At 42.1% G+C, this 13,448-nt stretch overlaps 1 protein-coding gene across 1 annotated transcript; it reads left to right on the top strand.

Annotated features, from left to right (window-relative positions):
- Positions 1-8,104: 8,104 nt before the first annotated feature.
- On the top strand, positions 8,105-12,058 carry LOC103632711 (monoacylglycerol lipase). Its single transcript, XM_008654456.4, has 7 exons — positions 8,105-8,765; positions 9,609-9,647; positions 9,722-9,792; positions 10,463-10,527; positions 10,635-10,727; positions 10,834-10,926; positions 11,343-12,058. The coding sequence occupies exons 1-7, from the start codon at positions 8,335-8,337 to the stop codon at positions 11,760-11,762; spliced, it is 1,212 nt and encodes a 403-aa protein (XP_008652678.1). The 5' UTR covers positions 8,105-8,334; the 3' UTR covers positions 11,763-12,058.
- The last annotated feature ends 1,390 nt before the right edge of the window (positions 12,059-13,448 follow it).

Below are 13,448 nucleotides of genomic sequence, written 5' to 3'. Positions count from 1 at the left end.
AGGAGACTCAGATGCTTATTCAATCCTCTCTTATGGAGAGAGTGCGTGCGGCTCAGCAGCAGGATCGTCTTTTGCAGGAAGCCCGAAGGAGGGTTGGTGATGGTAAACCGCGGGAGTTCACCATTGATGAGAATGATTTGGTTCGTTTCAGGGGCCGTCTTTGTGTGCCTCAGAAATCAGAGGTGAAGCTGGATATCCTGCGAGAAGCTCATAAAACGCCTTACACCGTCCATCCTGGCGAAACCAAAATGTACCGAGATTTGAAGCAAAACTTCTGGTGGAAGCGGATGAAGGTTGACATTTCTAAGTATGTGGCCGCCTGTGAAGTATGTCAGCGCGTGAAGGCCGAACATAAGCGGCCTGCAGGTTTGCTGAAGCCATTGGAAATTCCAGAGTGGAAATGGGAGCATATCACCATGGATTTTGTGGTGGGTCTACCTCGTTCCCCTCGTGGCAGGGATGCTATTTGGGTGGTAGTGGATCGCTTGACTAAGTCTGCGCATTTTATTCCCATGAAGACCACGAATTCAGCTTCAGATTTGGTTCCCTTGTATATGAAGGAAGTAGTCAGGCTTCACGGGATACCTAAGTCTATTGTTTCTGATCGAGACTCCAAATTTGTATCCAAATTCTGGGAGAGTCTCCACAGTGCATTGGGCACCAAGCTTTCGCTTAGTGTCGCTTTTCACCCTCAGACGGATGGTCAGTCAGAGCGAACAATCCAAACCTTGGAGGATATGTTGCGTGCTTGTGTTCTGTCATGGAAGGGTAGCTGGGAGGATCATCTTGCTCTGGCAGAGTTTGCGTATAACAACAGCTACCAAGCTAGCATCAAGATGGCACCATTTGAGGCTTTGTATGGCAGGCGGTGTATCTCTCCTCTGTGCTGGGAGACTTTGGGAGAGAGATCCCTGGTTGGTCCTGATTGGGTTCAGCAAACTTCTGAAAAGGTTCGGGAAATTCGTCAGAACATTTTGGCAGCTCAGAGTCGTCAGAAGAGTTATGCTGATGTGAGGAGGCGGGATCTGGAATTTGCTGTGGGTGACCAAGTCCTTCTCAGGGTATCACCCACTAAGGGAGTTGTTCGGTTCGGTGTCTCTGGGAAGCTCAGCCCAAGATACATTGGACCGTTCACTATCTTGGCCTGAGTGGGCAGCCTGGCTTATCGCTTGCTGCTGCCGGATTCCATGGCAGGGGTACACCCGGTTTTTCATGTCTCTATGTTGAGGAAGTTCTTGCGGGATCCGGACCATCAGATTGAGATGGAACCAATTGCGGTGCAGCAGGATCTGACTCTGGAGTGTCGTCCGGTGCGTATTTTGGAATTCTCGGAGCGTGTGTTGAGGAAGAGATCAATTAAGTATGTCAAGGTCTTATGGTCTAATTAGTCAGAGCGCGAGGCTACGTGGGAACTTGAGGAGTTGATGCGGCAGAAGTACCCGGAACTTTTCGTTGTGGGTAAGTGTTGTTGATTCGCTAAGCTTTTCTTGTGTCATTCCGATAGAAGCGTCAGAATTCGAGGTCGAATTCTTTTTAAGAGGGGTAGAATGTGATACCCGGTTTGCAAAGAAGAGAAGTTGGGGGTTGTTCTTTTTGTTTTTTTTCCCTCATCCAGTTGTTGTTTTGGGGATTTGGAATTTTGTGAATAACATTCGCAACTAGGGCAGTAGAATTTTTTTGGTTTGACATTTGCGTTGCGGTCGGGAGCTGTCGCGTGGGTTAGTTGGGCCGCAATTGGTGTTTCGGCCCATTAGCCTCCCAAACCCTAGCCGCCCCCCCAATCCCCTCCTCCCTAGGTGCTACTCTGTGCCGCTCGGATCATCGTCTTTTGGTGCGAATCTCCAATCATTTTGGTGGAAGGAAGAAGGGAGGAAGGAAAAGGGGAGAACCCAAGGTGATTTTTCTTTTGTGTTCATCCCTTGTTCATTTGCGCTGCGATTCAATGGATTAGATGTTGCGTTTGTGATTAGATAGAGGGGGGGCTGTCCAGAATTTTGCGTGGTGGATGAACAGCGGTAGTTCCAGCAGTTTTTAGTTTTTTTCGTGAAGATTTAATGGGGATCAATTTGGGAATCTTGTAGAACTTTGTTTTATCTTTCCAACGAGTATTTATGCGCTCAATTTGGAGTTATAAATTAAAAGTTATCATCGTTTGAATCCGGGTATGTGGCTGTCCAGAAAACAGATTTTTCAGAGTGATGAACAGCAGCAGTGTTAGCAGTTTCTGGGGATTTTTCGGGAGCAATTAGTGTTAATCAGTATGAGAATCTTGTAGAACTTTGTTTTATCTTTCCAACGAGTATTTATGCGCTCAATTTGGAGTTATAAATTAAAAGTTATCATCGTTTGAATCCGGGTATGTGGCTGTCCAGAAAACAGATTTTTCAGAGTGATGAACAGCAGCAGTGTTAGCAGTTTCTGGGGATGTTTCGGGAGTAATTAGTGTTAATCAGTATGAGAATCATGTAGGGCTTTTTCTTATCTTTCCAACAAGTACTTATGCGCTCAAATCGGAATTATATTTTAAAAGTTATCGCTGTTTGAATCCGCGTATGTCGCTGCTCAAATCAGAAAAAAACAGATTGCAGGGTTTATTTTGAGGACCGTTTAGAGGTAAGTAGATGTTAGAATTCAATCATGAGTTGTATACAAAACTTGTGGGGAATTTTATGTAGTTGTCTCTGAAGTTTTTGTTTATCATCACTGCTGTCCTAAATTTTAAGTTATGGAATTGTTAAGCAGCGCCGCTGCAGTTTGGTTAGTGAGGGGAGAATTGTTACCGTGGCGGGGTTTGAGATTGCGCGTAGGTGCGGTGTTGTCTTTGAGTTTTTTTTCATGAGAATTTGGTGCACTAAGTTGGGTGTCAAAAACAGGTGGTGGACTTCCGGATCGTTCTTAGGGATTTTGCCCGAACTTCGGTAAAGGCAAGTAAAACAGTGATGGTTATTTCGTCTTTTGATTGAAGAGTCTCATACTTGATTATGTTTGTGCTACTTGTGTTCATATCCATATTCCTAATTGGGTACCATCGTTTGAAATTATTCATGCTCTGTTGATTATACATGTGGAGGGTGTGGTTTGATCATGTTACCCAGGTGGTTATTGATGTGAAATGGGTGGAGGTATATGTCTAGCACATCTTATTTGGGAAGAACTCATGTTGTTGACATGCATAATGCATTCATCATCCATTGCATTGAAGTTTTCGTCGCGATCTTATGGTCCGACCGTACCGGTACAATGAGCATCATATGTTTTCCCGAGAAGGGGTATGATGCAGCTTCATATCCTTAGAGGTATGAAGGCAGAAGTCATGTTGCATCTGTAGCCATGTGCATTCATGGGTGAAGTGTGGAACCTATTTTGGTGATGTGGATAAGGTGGATCTTTACTTTGTATTTCTTCTTGGCATTGAGTAATTGAGTATTTGCTTACTTGCTGCAAATTAATATTTAAGGAAGAAGTTGGGAACCATGTGGTTGCTTATGCACGGTTGGCTTGCATTGTCCAACTGTTGTTTGTTTTTACTTGCTGAGATGTGTCATCTCACTCTTGCATTGTCTGATGCAGGCACCTGATCTTTGCTTTGGGAGAAGGGATGTAGCAGCACGGCCACCACACTTTTAAATAAAGGAATAACTGATTATTAATGATGTTAAACAGGAAGGGTCAAGTCTAGGGAATTATTACATTCTAATCTTTCATGGTAGTTGAACTGTTTAGTTTGGTGGGCTGAGATGACTATCTTTTGTCTGGTCATGAATGTTCTTTTCTACCGTTGCATTTCGATTATACTATGTCAATTATCTTTCTTTTATATCCTGTATAAACTATATGCTTTCCTTGTTATGCTACTTTCAAGGGAGGTGCTGCCGGATTTTGCAATACTTTCTTTCTCTATGTGTTGCATAAGTTTTGTAGAAAGGTTTCTTTTGGTATCATCCATTGTGTGGGATCAGTGGGGTGTTACAAGCTTTCGCTTCAAGTTAGGATAATTCAATCTTTTGTATTACTTTTGTTAATTTTGATATGTTTCCCCTTCAGATATAAGCTTCCTCGAGTTCTGCATAAAGCAATCAACTACCAAAGCGAAAATGCTCCTTCAAGGGAACATAGGTAATGCAAATGATGCATTTTACCCTCCTCTGTCACATGTTGTTGTCCAGCCTGATGCTATTGCCCTCAATGATAATGACTTCATTGAGGCCAAGGACAAAAAGAACAAAAATAAGGCAGCAAAAAACAAAATCTTCTACTGTGAAAGCTCCATCACATATTGGTTTCTTTGATCCACCAGCTATTTCCATGTCTTCTGAAAAGGGAAAGTTTTCTAAGCAAACATAACATGAGTTAGAAATATTGCCAGTTCCACCAAGTTGTCCATCCTTTAGAGACTTTATTCTTTAGAAGAGTGATGAGACTATCTCTATGCCTGCTCCAGTATGGTCTAATGACTTAGGGTGTGTTTGATTGGATGTACAAGGAGAGATGGAAGAGGCGGCCACAATTTCTATAGTGTTTGGATGAGAGTCATGTGTGGGCAAGGTAAACACCGGAGTAATTTTTTGTGACGGCGTGATCCCCAAAAATAGAGGGGACGGTGTCACCCCCCGCCTCATCGTACTTTAACCTCAAACCAAACACATCCTTAGCAAAGTTGCAGAAGCCTTTGTCTTTGAGAGATATTTAGAGATATGAAGTAAGGAGAACTATATCTGTCTAGCAACAAGCACCCTTACCAACTCTAGCAAAGGTGGCCCGAACAAAAAAGTCATGGGAATGCTTCTTCCTGGCAAGCTTTTGGATCATCTCCATCACATGAAGTTTCCCCTGTCCAATTGAGTTCCAATGCTGCTAGACGTTCCAAGTCAAGTGCTGAAGATGATTTGTTTTTGGGCTCTTTTGGACACTCGAAATAAGATAAGAAGCAGTATGTCTTGCAACAACTCTTATAATTGAACTAGGTGAGTACTCGTGCGTTGCAACGGGAATATATAATATCATGATAACTTATATATAAAATGTGTCTTATATTGTTATAAGAAAATGTTTCATAATTCATTTGTGATCCTAGCCATACATAAATTTTGTTATTTTAATTTAGTTGTTTCACTACTACATTGCAACCATCAGTATCATGCAGACTTCGATATATGTCATGATTTGCATGGTCTCATCATTAGAGAGCACGTGCCACACCTGCCGGTAGTTCTGTCGTACATCGTTAGTCATCAGGCACGCACCACCATACACACTTGCTTAAACAAAAAGGCAAGTGTGTGTTTGCAAAGAGAATTAAAGGCAGACCGGCACAAAAGCTACCCCGACGATGGTGAGTGGTCATTGTTGTCGGTCCTCCTCTGCTCACCTCCGGCGCCGATATGACGCCACAATCCTTGATATAGTAGTCGTCGAACGCGCGCGACATGGTGAGTACCGATGACTCTTGGCTGGGCTGCCAAATGAAGTGCACCCCGGACTCATCAGCGAGGTAGTACACATGGTCGTTGCACCACCGGATGTGCTACTCCTCTACATACATCTTGTTCGAGGACACTCATACAACATCAACAATGGCCGTCATCCCAGCGCACAAGAATTCATGGCCGGCCAGTAGCGACTTACGTGGCAGGTTGGACTTCAGGTGGATGATGAGCTGGACGGTGTGTTGGCGCCGTCGTCGGTTGCGGTGCCTAGAACAATCCGAGAGTCGTCGGCATTGACGACGACCATGAGGTCCCCCTGTTTGACGATGGACAGCGCGATGCAGCCGCTCTGGACCGCGTCCAAGCGACGGCTGCGCCGAAGATTGCCGTACACAGCGGCGCATGGGCCACGTAGGACTGCTTCCAGAGGTTGAACTGGCAGTCGCCAAGCTTCTTCTCGTCGTCGATGAGCGACACCAACACGAGCGCCTCGTGCTAGTGGTGTTTGTTTGGGGTTTGCAGGTAAGAAACATGGATTCATCTTTGGCATTGATTTATGAAAATGACTTATAAGTCAGATCCATGGAAAAATATTACGGAGAATAAATGTCACGCATGCAAAAAAAGAATTTAAGTTGAAAACATTATTCAAACAAAAGAAATTGCATGCAAGACTCTTCTTTAAATACTACTCCCTCAATCCAAAAATATAATTTAATAATCTCGGTGATACTTATCTACTACTACACATTGTGCAAGGGTAGCAGGTGGGCTTCGGGAGAGATGTAGTATATGTTTTTACTATAATAGATGTAGACATAAACACACATGTGGTGTAGTGGTAGCTACAAGCATATTTGCTTGAGGGGTCACAGGTTTGAATCCCCTTGGGGCCTGTTTTTAATTAAATTTTAGCTAGGCGTGGGATGTACGTGGGAATGGGAATGAGCTTTGTGGGGAGGGGCAATGAGAAAGGAAACGGTGAGGGGGGAATCGGAAAAGGCAGAACATGGAATGATGAGAATGGACTATGCTGGGAGAGGGGAATCGGAAAAGGCAGAACATGGAATGCACGTTTTATATTACAGAGGATTAGTGGATTAATTAATAAAGTAAATTAGAAAAATATGATTGAACATACTAAAAATAATTATATAAAGGGTTTCTTTTGGAATTAAATTTTAAGCTTCGTTCCCATGTCTTGTTTGTTTGAGACTTAAGATCCTTTTGCATTGGTGTTTTTAATCATAAAAGATGGATATATCGATCTGCATAATTTCTGAGAATTTGTATGCTTTATCCTGATATCATAACCAGTTCTGAGTTTCCAACAATGTCGAGCCAGAGCAAAACTTGATGAAGGATCAATATTCACTGAATCGTCAAAAGTCTTAGCCATGCAGATTGCCAATTTCTTCTACTATTGCCAACCGATTTTCTTCTGCCACTGCCAACCAATCTGGCAAAGGTAAAGGAGAGGCTACAAATAGCAGACTGGTATAGCTACAATCTTTTACTCACATTCTTTAAAGATTATCATCACAATCAAAGTTCTAACAAGTGTCATTATGTAAAGGCAAAGGACTTCAGAGATTGGTGCCAGAGTGAATGGGCCAGACTAACTAGAACAAATGGCATCGAACTCTGCAGAGAAACACAAACAACATCAGATAAGGTAGGGGCAATGAGGGAATACAAGTTGAACATAAAGCTCCAAATATCTACAATCCAAACAAACTAGATAGGGATAATGTATAATCTAGATAATATAGAATCTAGATTTCGATTTGTATCTCATCTAAACGCAGCCTTCAGCAACCAATGGACCATTAGGACTGGTTTGGTGGACATGAAAATGAAGGGGGTCCATGGGTTTGAATCAACCCATGGATCCCCTCTATTTACCTGTCCACCAAACTAGCCATCAATGTTCGCCCACTACGCTTCCACTAAAACCACGACACATGCAAATACAATGCCAAGAAAACTGCCGCACATACCCTTTTCAAGTCCATCTACATCAAGGTTAGATATCTCGTGCGGGAAATCTCCGTCCATATTTCCCGTTCCCGTAGATAGACGGTTTTGGTTTCTGACGATTTTTTTCATTAATTTCATTTGAAAAAATCTTGATAAAAAATTATGAATTTTTTTATAAAAAATAGAGGGCTCAAGGAGTTCAGAAATATATTTGTTGTTCAAAAATTTATCTTTTGGTGTCAGAAAATTGAGTTCTTTTAGAACCATTAATCCGAACTCAAGCATGTTTTTACCGAAAACCGCTCAAGAACATTGAAAACCGTTTTTCAAATTAAAATTACAAATCGTTGGAGTTTAGCGGCTTTTGGACGGTTTTCGTCTGTGTCTTGTTCTCGGGGATAAGCGAGATATGGGTTTTAAACGAGATGGTGAACTTTGACCTACATACACTGACATCCAACAAAGACGCTTCAACTCCCGCACTTGGACCTACGTGTCAAACTCACGTCGACGCGCGTCCTGGGTTAGGCCAGCGCTGTTGAGGGAGACATTGGCAATTTTGCCATTATGATTTATGGGCTTCGCCAGTATGCCATCGGACCCACAAATCATAGACACAGATGGTCCCACCAGTCATAGACACGGGATGACATAATAACAGACAACCAAAATTGAGAGTGGCAAAATCACAAATTTCTCGCTGTTGAGGGTGAGGGATTCCAAATTTTTTTCCGTGTGTGTCTATATAAAAAAATTCGGGGGAGCATAATAACGGCCGCGCGAAAGAATTGATGGGAGATTTCTTTCTTATATAACCATCATCGGGGAAGCTTCTATTCCGAGATCCCTTGCCCTGTCCCTTGTCCCATTCCGTGCTTCCAAAGTTCCATTTCTCCCCCTCCTCCGGCCTAGTCGGCGCCTCGCTGACATGTGGGCCCCACCCGCGGCGTCGCCGACAGGGGCATTCCCCTCGCTCCGGCCGTCGAGGACGGCGGTGGTCCGCGTCCTAGTCACGCTGCCTGCCGCTGCGCGGCCGCAGGATCAGCCGCGGCGGCGGCTCTGTCTCGCGGTACCACGGCCCGCTCCGGAGATGGCCTCTGCGGCTGCTGAAGGGGAGGGGGAGGAGGAGGACGTGGTGGTGGTGGAAGGGGACACGGGGAAGAAGACGGCGGTGGAGATGGACGCGACGGTGAGGCGGGAGCTGGCGATCCGGAGACTGCGAGAGGAGGCCGAGGAGGAGGCGAACGAGGCGGGGACGAGGAGGAGGAGCAGCAGAAGGGATTTCGCCGTGTTCGAGACCGCCAGGGGCGACGCGCTCTTCACGCAATCGTGGACTCCGGCCGCCGACGATCGCCTCAAGTATTCACATCTGCCCTACCCCACTAACCCGCGACTTCCTTTTTTTGAATCATATAAGTGCGAGCTGTGTTGGAACGTGATGAAATCGAGCGGTTGGGTATTCAAACCTGACATGTTGAGATAATTTAGGACCGTGTTATTTTGGCGGGATTGATCTGTTAGATGGTTTGGTGGTGTTGCCGTGTTTGTAGCATCGAGCAGGTGCATGATTAAAATCCTTTTGTTTTTTGTTGTTGCTGTTTGCATTAGGGGAATCAGTTTGTCTTGTAGTGAAGGGGATTGGAAAACATGTCGATGTTATGTTCTACTGGGGCCGGAAGCTTGCATGTCTCTTCTGGAGCTTCTTTAGGATTAGATCATGCAAAAGTGGGGTTACTACAAGGAAATGTTGTTGGGGACTGTATTCTATTGGACCCACTTCACACCTAATGGTTAGAAGATTTCTTTGCATGTTTGTATTGGTATTTGGTAATGATCGAAAGAATCCTAGTTTCCTAGATGATTTGATTAGTATCAGCTCTTCTTTGAATTGTGCATTGTTGGTACCTTTTCAAGTGATGATATGGATACAAGAATGCACTAGCAAAGTAGACTTGATTTACAAATACCAAGGCCATGTTGCCTACACGTATGCATGTTCTAGATATCAAGACCTACATGTGTTATATGTTTTGGAAACCTTCAACCTACAGGAGGCATATTATCTTGAACTGTACATGAATGATGAAATGGTTACCAGTTTAATCCATGAGATGATACACTAGTACCTTGAAAGCCTCATTTTTTCATTTCATTCTAGTAATTAACTTGTCTTTTACTTTTTCATGCTTCTCAAATATGCAGGGGCGTTGTTATACTGTTGCATGGTCTAAATGAGCATAGGTACAGAACATATGCTGTAATGTATTCCATGATTGTTTTACATAGTGGCTTTTGCTGACAGCATTGATTTACAGTGGAAGGTACAGCCATTTCGCAAAACTGTTGAATGATCAAGGGCTTAAAGTTTATGCCATGGACTGGATTGGTGAGTTACTGTCACATATTAGTGCTCAAGTGTTAGTTTGGTGCAATCTGTGTATTGCTTTGAGTGGTCTCACTAAGACCATGTAAATCAATTGCCTCTAAGACAATATAAGATGCTTGATTTTAAGATCTTCAGTCTAGAAATAAAACTATTATATTATGAACTTTAGATGGTCTTACTCTTGAAAGGGATTATTCGGTCCACAACACCACAAATGTTCCAGTGATATATTCATAATTTAGATGGCTAAAGACTAGTCCATCATTCCCTTTCAAGTTACTGCAGTGAGCTTCAGTATCATGAGGTCGCTACCTCTGTTTAATTCTGCATGTCACATTGTGGTAGGATGTCTCAATGAAAGCCTCTCCAAATGTTTCTTATACTTTATTTTGACTAAACAGAGCTGTTGGGCCAGATTGAGTCTGACTTGGACTTTATTCTGAATATCTGCTATAAATGATATAATGATACAAGTGCAGTGATCAGAAGGTTTTCATATTTAGCAGATCTTGGACCTTTTTATTGACTCAATGTTGCATGTGCTACTCTTAACTAGTCCTTTCTCTTCTATGCTATGGCATGGAACTGATTTTTTTACTTTCATTTCTTCTCTTGTTATGCGTATCTGGCAGTTGTTTGATTTTCATCTTCTTGTATTTTGTCTCCGAAGGACATGGTGGAAGTGATGGAGTTCATGGATATGTTTCGTCACTTGATCATGCTGTTGGTGACTTGGTACTGTTTCGTACATACAGAATTGTGCACAGATATAAATTTCAAGTTGCAGTTTTTTTTTCTTGCAGTATTTTCTCAATCTATTTTTGAAGTTCCTTCCTGTGCAGAAAGAATTTCTGGAGGATGTTGTATTGGAGGAAAACCATGGTTTGCCGTGCTTCTTATTTGGGCACTCCACAGGTGGAGCTATTGTTTTGAAGGTAAAGCAATAATGTTTGACTTAATTGACCTTTTCAGTAAGACCGTAAGTCACATAAGCAGGATTGGAATTTCAATTATTTTTCCTGTTTGCATGAATGTCCAAAGGCCGCGCTGGATCCTTCTGTAGAACTTCATGTAGAAGGTGTGGTCTTAACGTCGCCAGCTATTCATGTTCAACCATCTCATCCAATCATCAAAGTAAGCAATAGATGTTTCTCTTCAACGAAACTATATCCTTGTTTTGTGTGACGACATCCTTCTACACGAGTACATGAGGGAGATTGTCTTGCATGTTCAATTTGTTCTTTACTTTAATGTTGAAATGAAATAAACAGGCCTTTTTACCTGGCAATCCAAGGCAGAATTGAATTTCCAATGATTCATTACCATGCCTGTTTCTATAGGATCAAGAAACCATTTTGTGTTAGTTCTTACACAAGAATGGCTGTTTGACTGCAGCACAGAACCCATTCATTTAATGTTCTTCTTTAGGTCATTTTTATGTTTTGATCTGGATGATGTGGTTATTAGCGACTGTAACAGGAACTTCAGTGGGGCCTTTTCTTATTGTTGGACTCTGAAATGCTTATGTTTTGTCATTTCTCAAACATCAGGTTGTTGCACCAATATTCTCCATGTTAGCTCCAAAATACCGTGTCAGTGCTTTGCATAAGAGAGGACCTCCTGTTTCCCGCGATCCAGAGGCTCTGAAGATGAAATATTCAGATCCCCTGGTGTATACTGGACCAATTAGAGTCAGAACTGGCAATGAAATCCTCCGGATATCATCATTTCTGCAAAGAAACTTGAGCAGAGTTACTGTCCCTTTTCTTGTTCTACATGGTACAGCTGACACAATAACTGATCCAAGAGCATCCGAGCGATTATACCAAACATCAATGTCAACAAATAAATCAATAAAATTATATGATGGGTATTTACATGATCTCCTCTTTGAACCTGAAAGGGATGATATCGCAAATGATATCATCAATTGGTTGAGCGCAAGACTTAGTGTTCTTCAGAGATGGTGAGCTGAATCAAGTATGAACTACAAGGTGCTTCCCCTTATGTAGTTACCGGCGGTTTTACTGGAACTGTATACATGGCATAGAGTGCAGAATAGTGTAAATGTAAACTAGGATGTTATCATTATGTCTTCACGGTCACGGTCATTTCTTGTCTTCAGCTCTGCTGTATAAGTTTGGGAAGAGCCTACATGAGATGTAAATAATATTAGAGTTAAGCTGAAAATAATGTATCTCCTAATACACAGGTAGTTCAGTGTCACTTTTTTTTTAAAAGGACTTGGTTCGCATCTTTTTCTGAATTGCTCTCGGTCATTCTCTCACATCTTTTTTACTTCACCATTAGAGATGAATATTTCAGTGATTAATATTTTAATTTATAAGCATTGAAGTCAAATTATATGTCGTTGATGTTCACTTTTACTGATATGTTGCTTTTGCTTGGTGTCAACATGCAATCACAGTTGATTGATGTTTGGTCGATGCTAGCTGTAGTCCAATGACATTCATTCTGTATGGCAAAAGGCATTGGATGTTTCCTGCTGAAGATGTTGTATGTTACAAATCTAGCACTTTTACGGACTTATAGAGCGTGTTTGGTTGGTGGCTGGAGTCCTAAAAGCACAGTTAGTTAGTTAGTTTGGTTGACATATCCAATTACGGGGCCTGAACCAGGCTGGCTAGCAAGCCCAGCTTGAGCTTCAGACTGACCGCAGCGGTCGACCCTACCACTCCCCCTCCCCTTGCATGTCGGCTGTAGGGGCACCCTATGGCCGTAGCGGTGCCCCCTACAGCGCCCCCTACGTGTCGGTCTCCTTCTCTCTCCCCCCAGATTTAGCGTGTCACTGTTCATCACCCTAAACACTGTGTTGTGGGTCCACGAGTAATTGTTAGTAGATAAAAAATTGATAGTTGGTATAGAAAATAATATTTTATAGTGGTAGTGGGGTATAGAGGGAGTATTTAGGGGGAACCGCTGCGGGAGATGGAAAAATATGGGGGAAAATAGGAGAAAAAAGTGATATAGGGGGAAAAATTTAGGGGTAACGGTTGCGGATAGCCTCAACGCTCGGCCAGGATGGTGGGTGCAGCGGCACGATCCACGAAAAGATTGTTTAGTTTGTTTTATAATTATATTTTCTAATTAAATATAAAAGATTTAATTATTGAACCGATTTTATATTTATATTTTCGTTAAAACTAGACCATATATGTTACATAAAATTTGAAGATTTATTTGTGAATTCTTGTTTGGTACATGTTTTGATACAAGCAACCAAACACGTTTTGATACAAGCAACCAAACACTGTCTCACAGTAGCCAGGCTGAATTAAACCAAGTAATCAAGCATTGAACTGTATATATATTAAACCAGGCCATCTATAACCTGTCTGACTGAATTAAATCAAGTAATCACACCCATAATGTACTTCCCGGAAAAAATAAACCCATCTAGATTTTTCCTAAAGTCATGCTTTTGTAAATTTTATTTTGAGTAGTAATATTTAATAAGCATATATTATCTTAATAAAAGCGGTTGTATATTATGGAAGTATTTTTTATAATGATCTTGAAATGTCATCTTGTTTTGTCAAACAACTTATATATTGATGGTTGAAAAACCTAAGACAAACTTAGATCGACTTGTATTTATGACGCATGATTATATTGTTTGTTACTGTCAGTTCATC

The sequence above is a fragment of the Zea mays genome, chromosome 7 (genome assembly GCF_902167145.1).
Source record: "Zea mays cultivar B73 chromosome 7, Zm-B73-REFERENCE-NAM-5.0, whole genome shotgun sequence".
NCBI classification, from domain to species: domain Eukaryota; kingdom Viridiplantae; phylum Streptophyta; class Magnoliopsida; order Poales; family Poaceae; genus Zea; species Zea mays.
The sequence above is the reverse complement of the archived record's forward strand: the minus strand, read 5'-3'. Positions and strand labels throughout refer to the sequence as shown.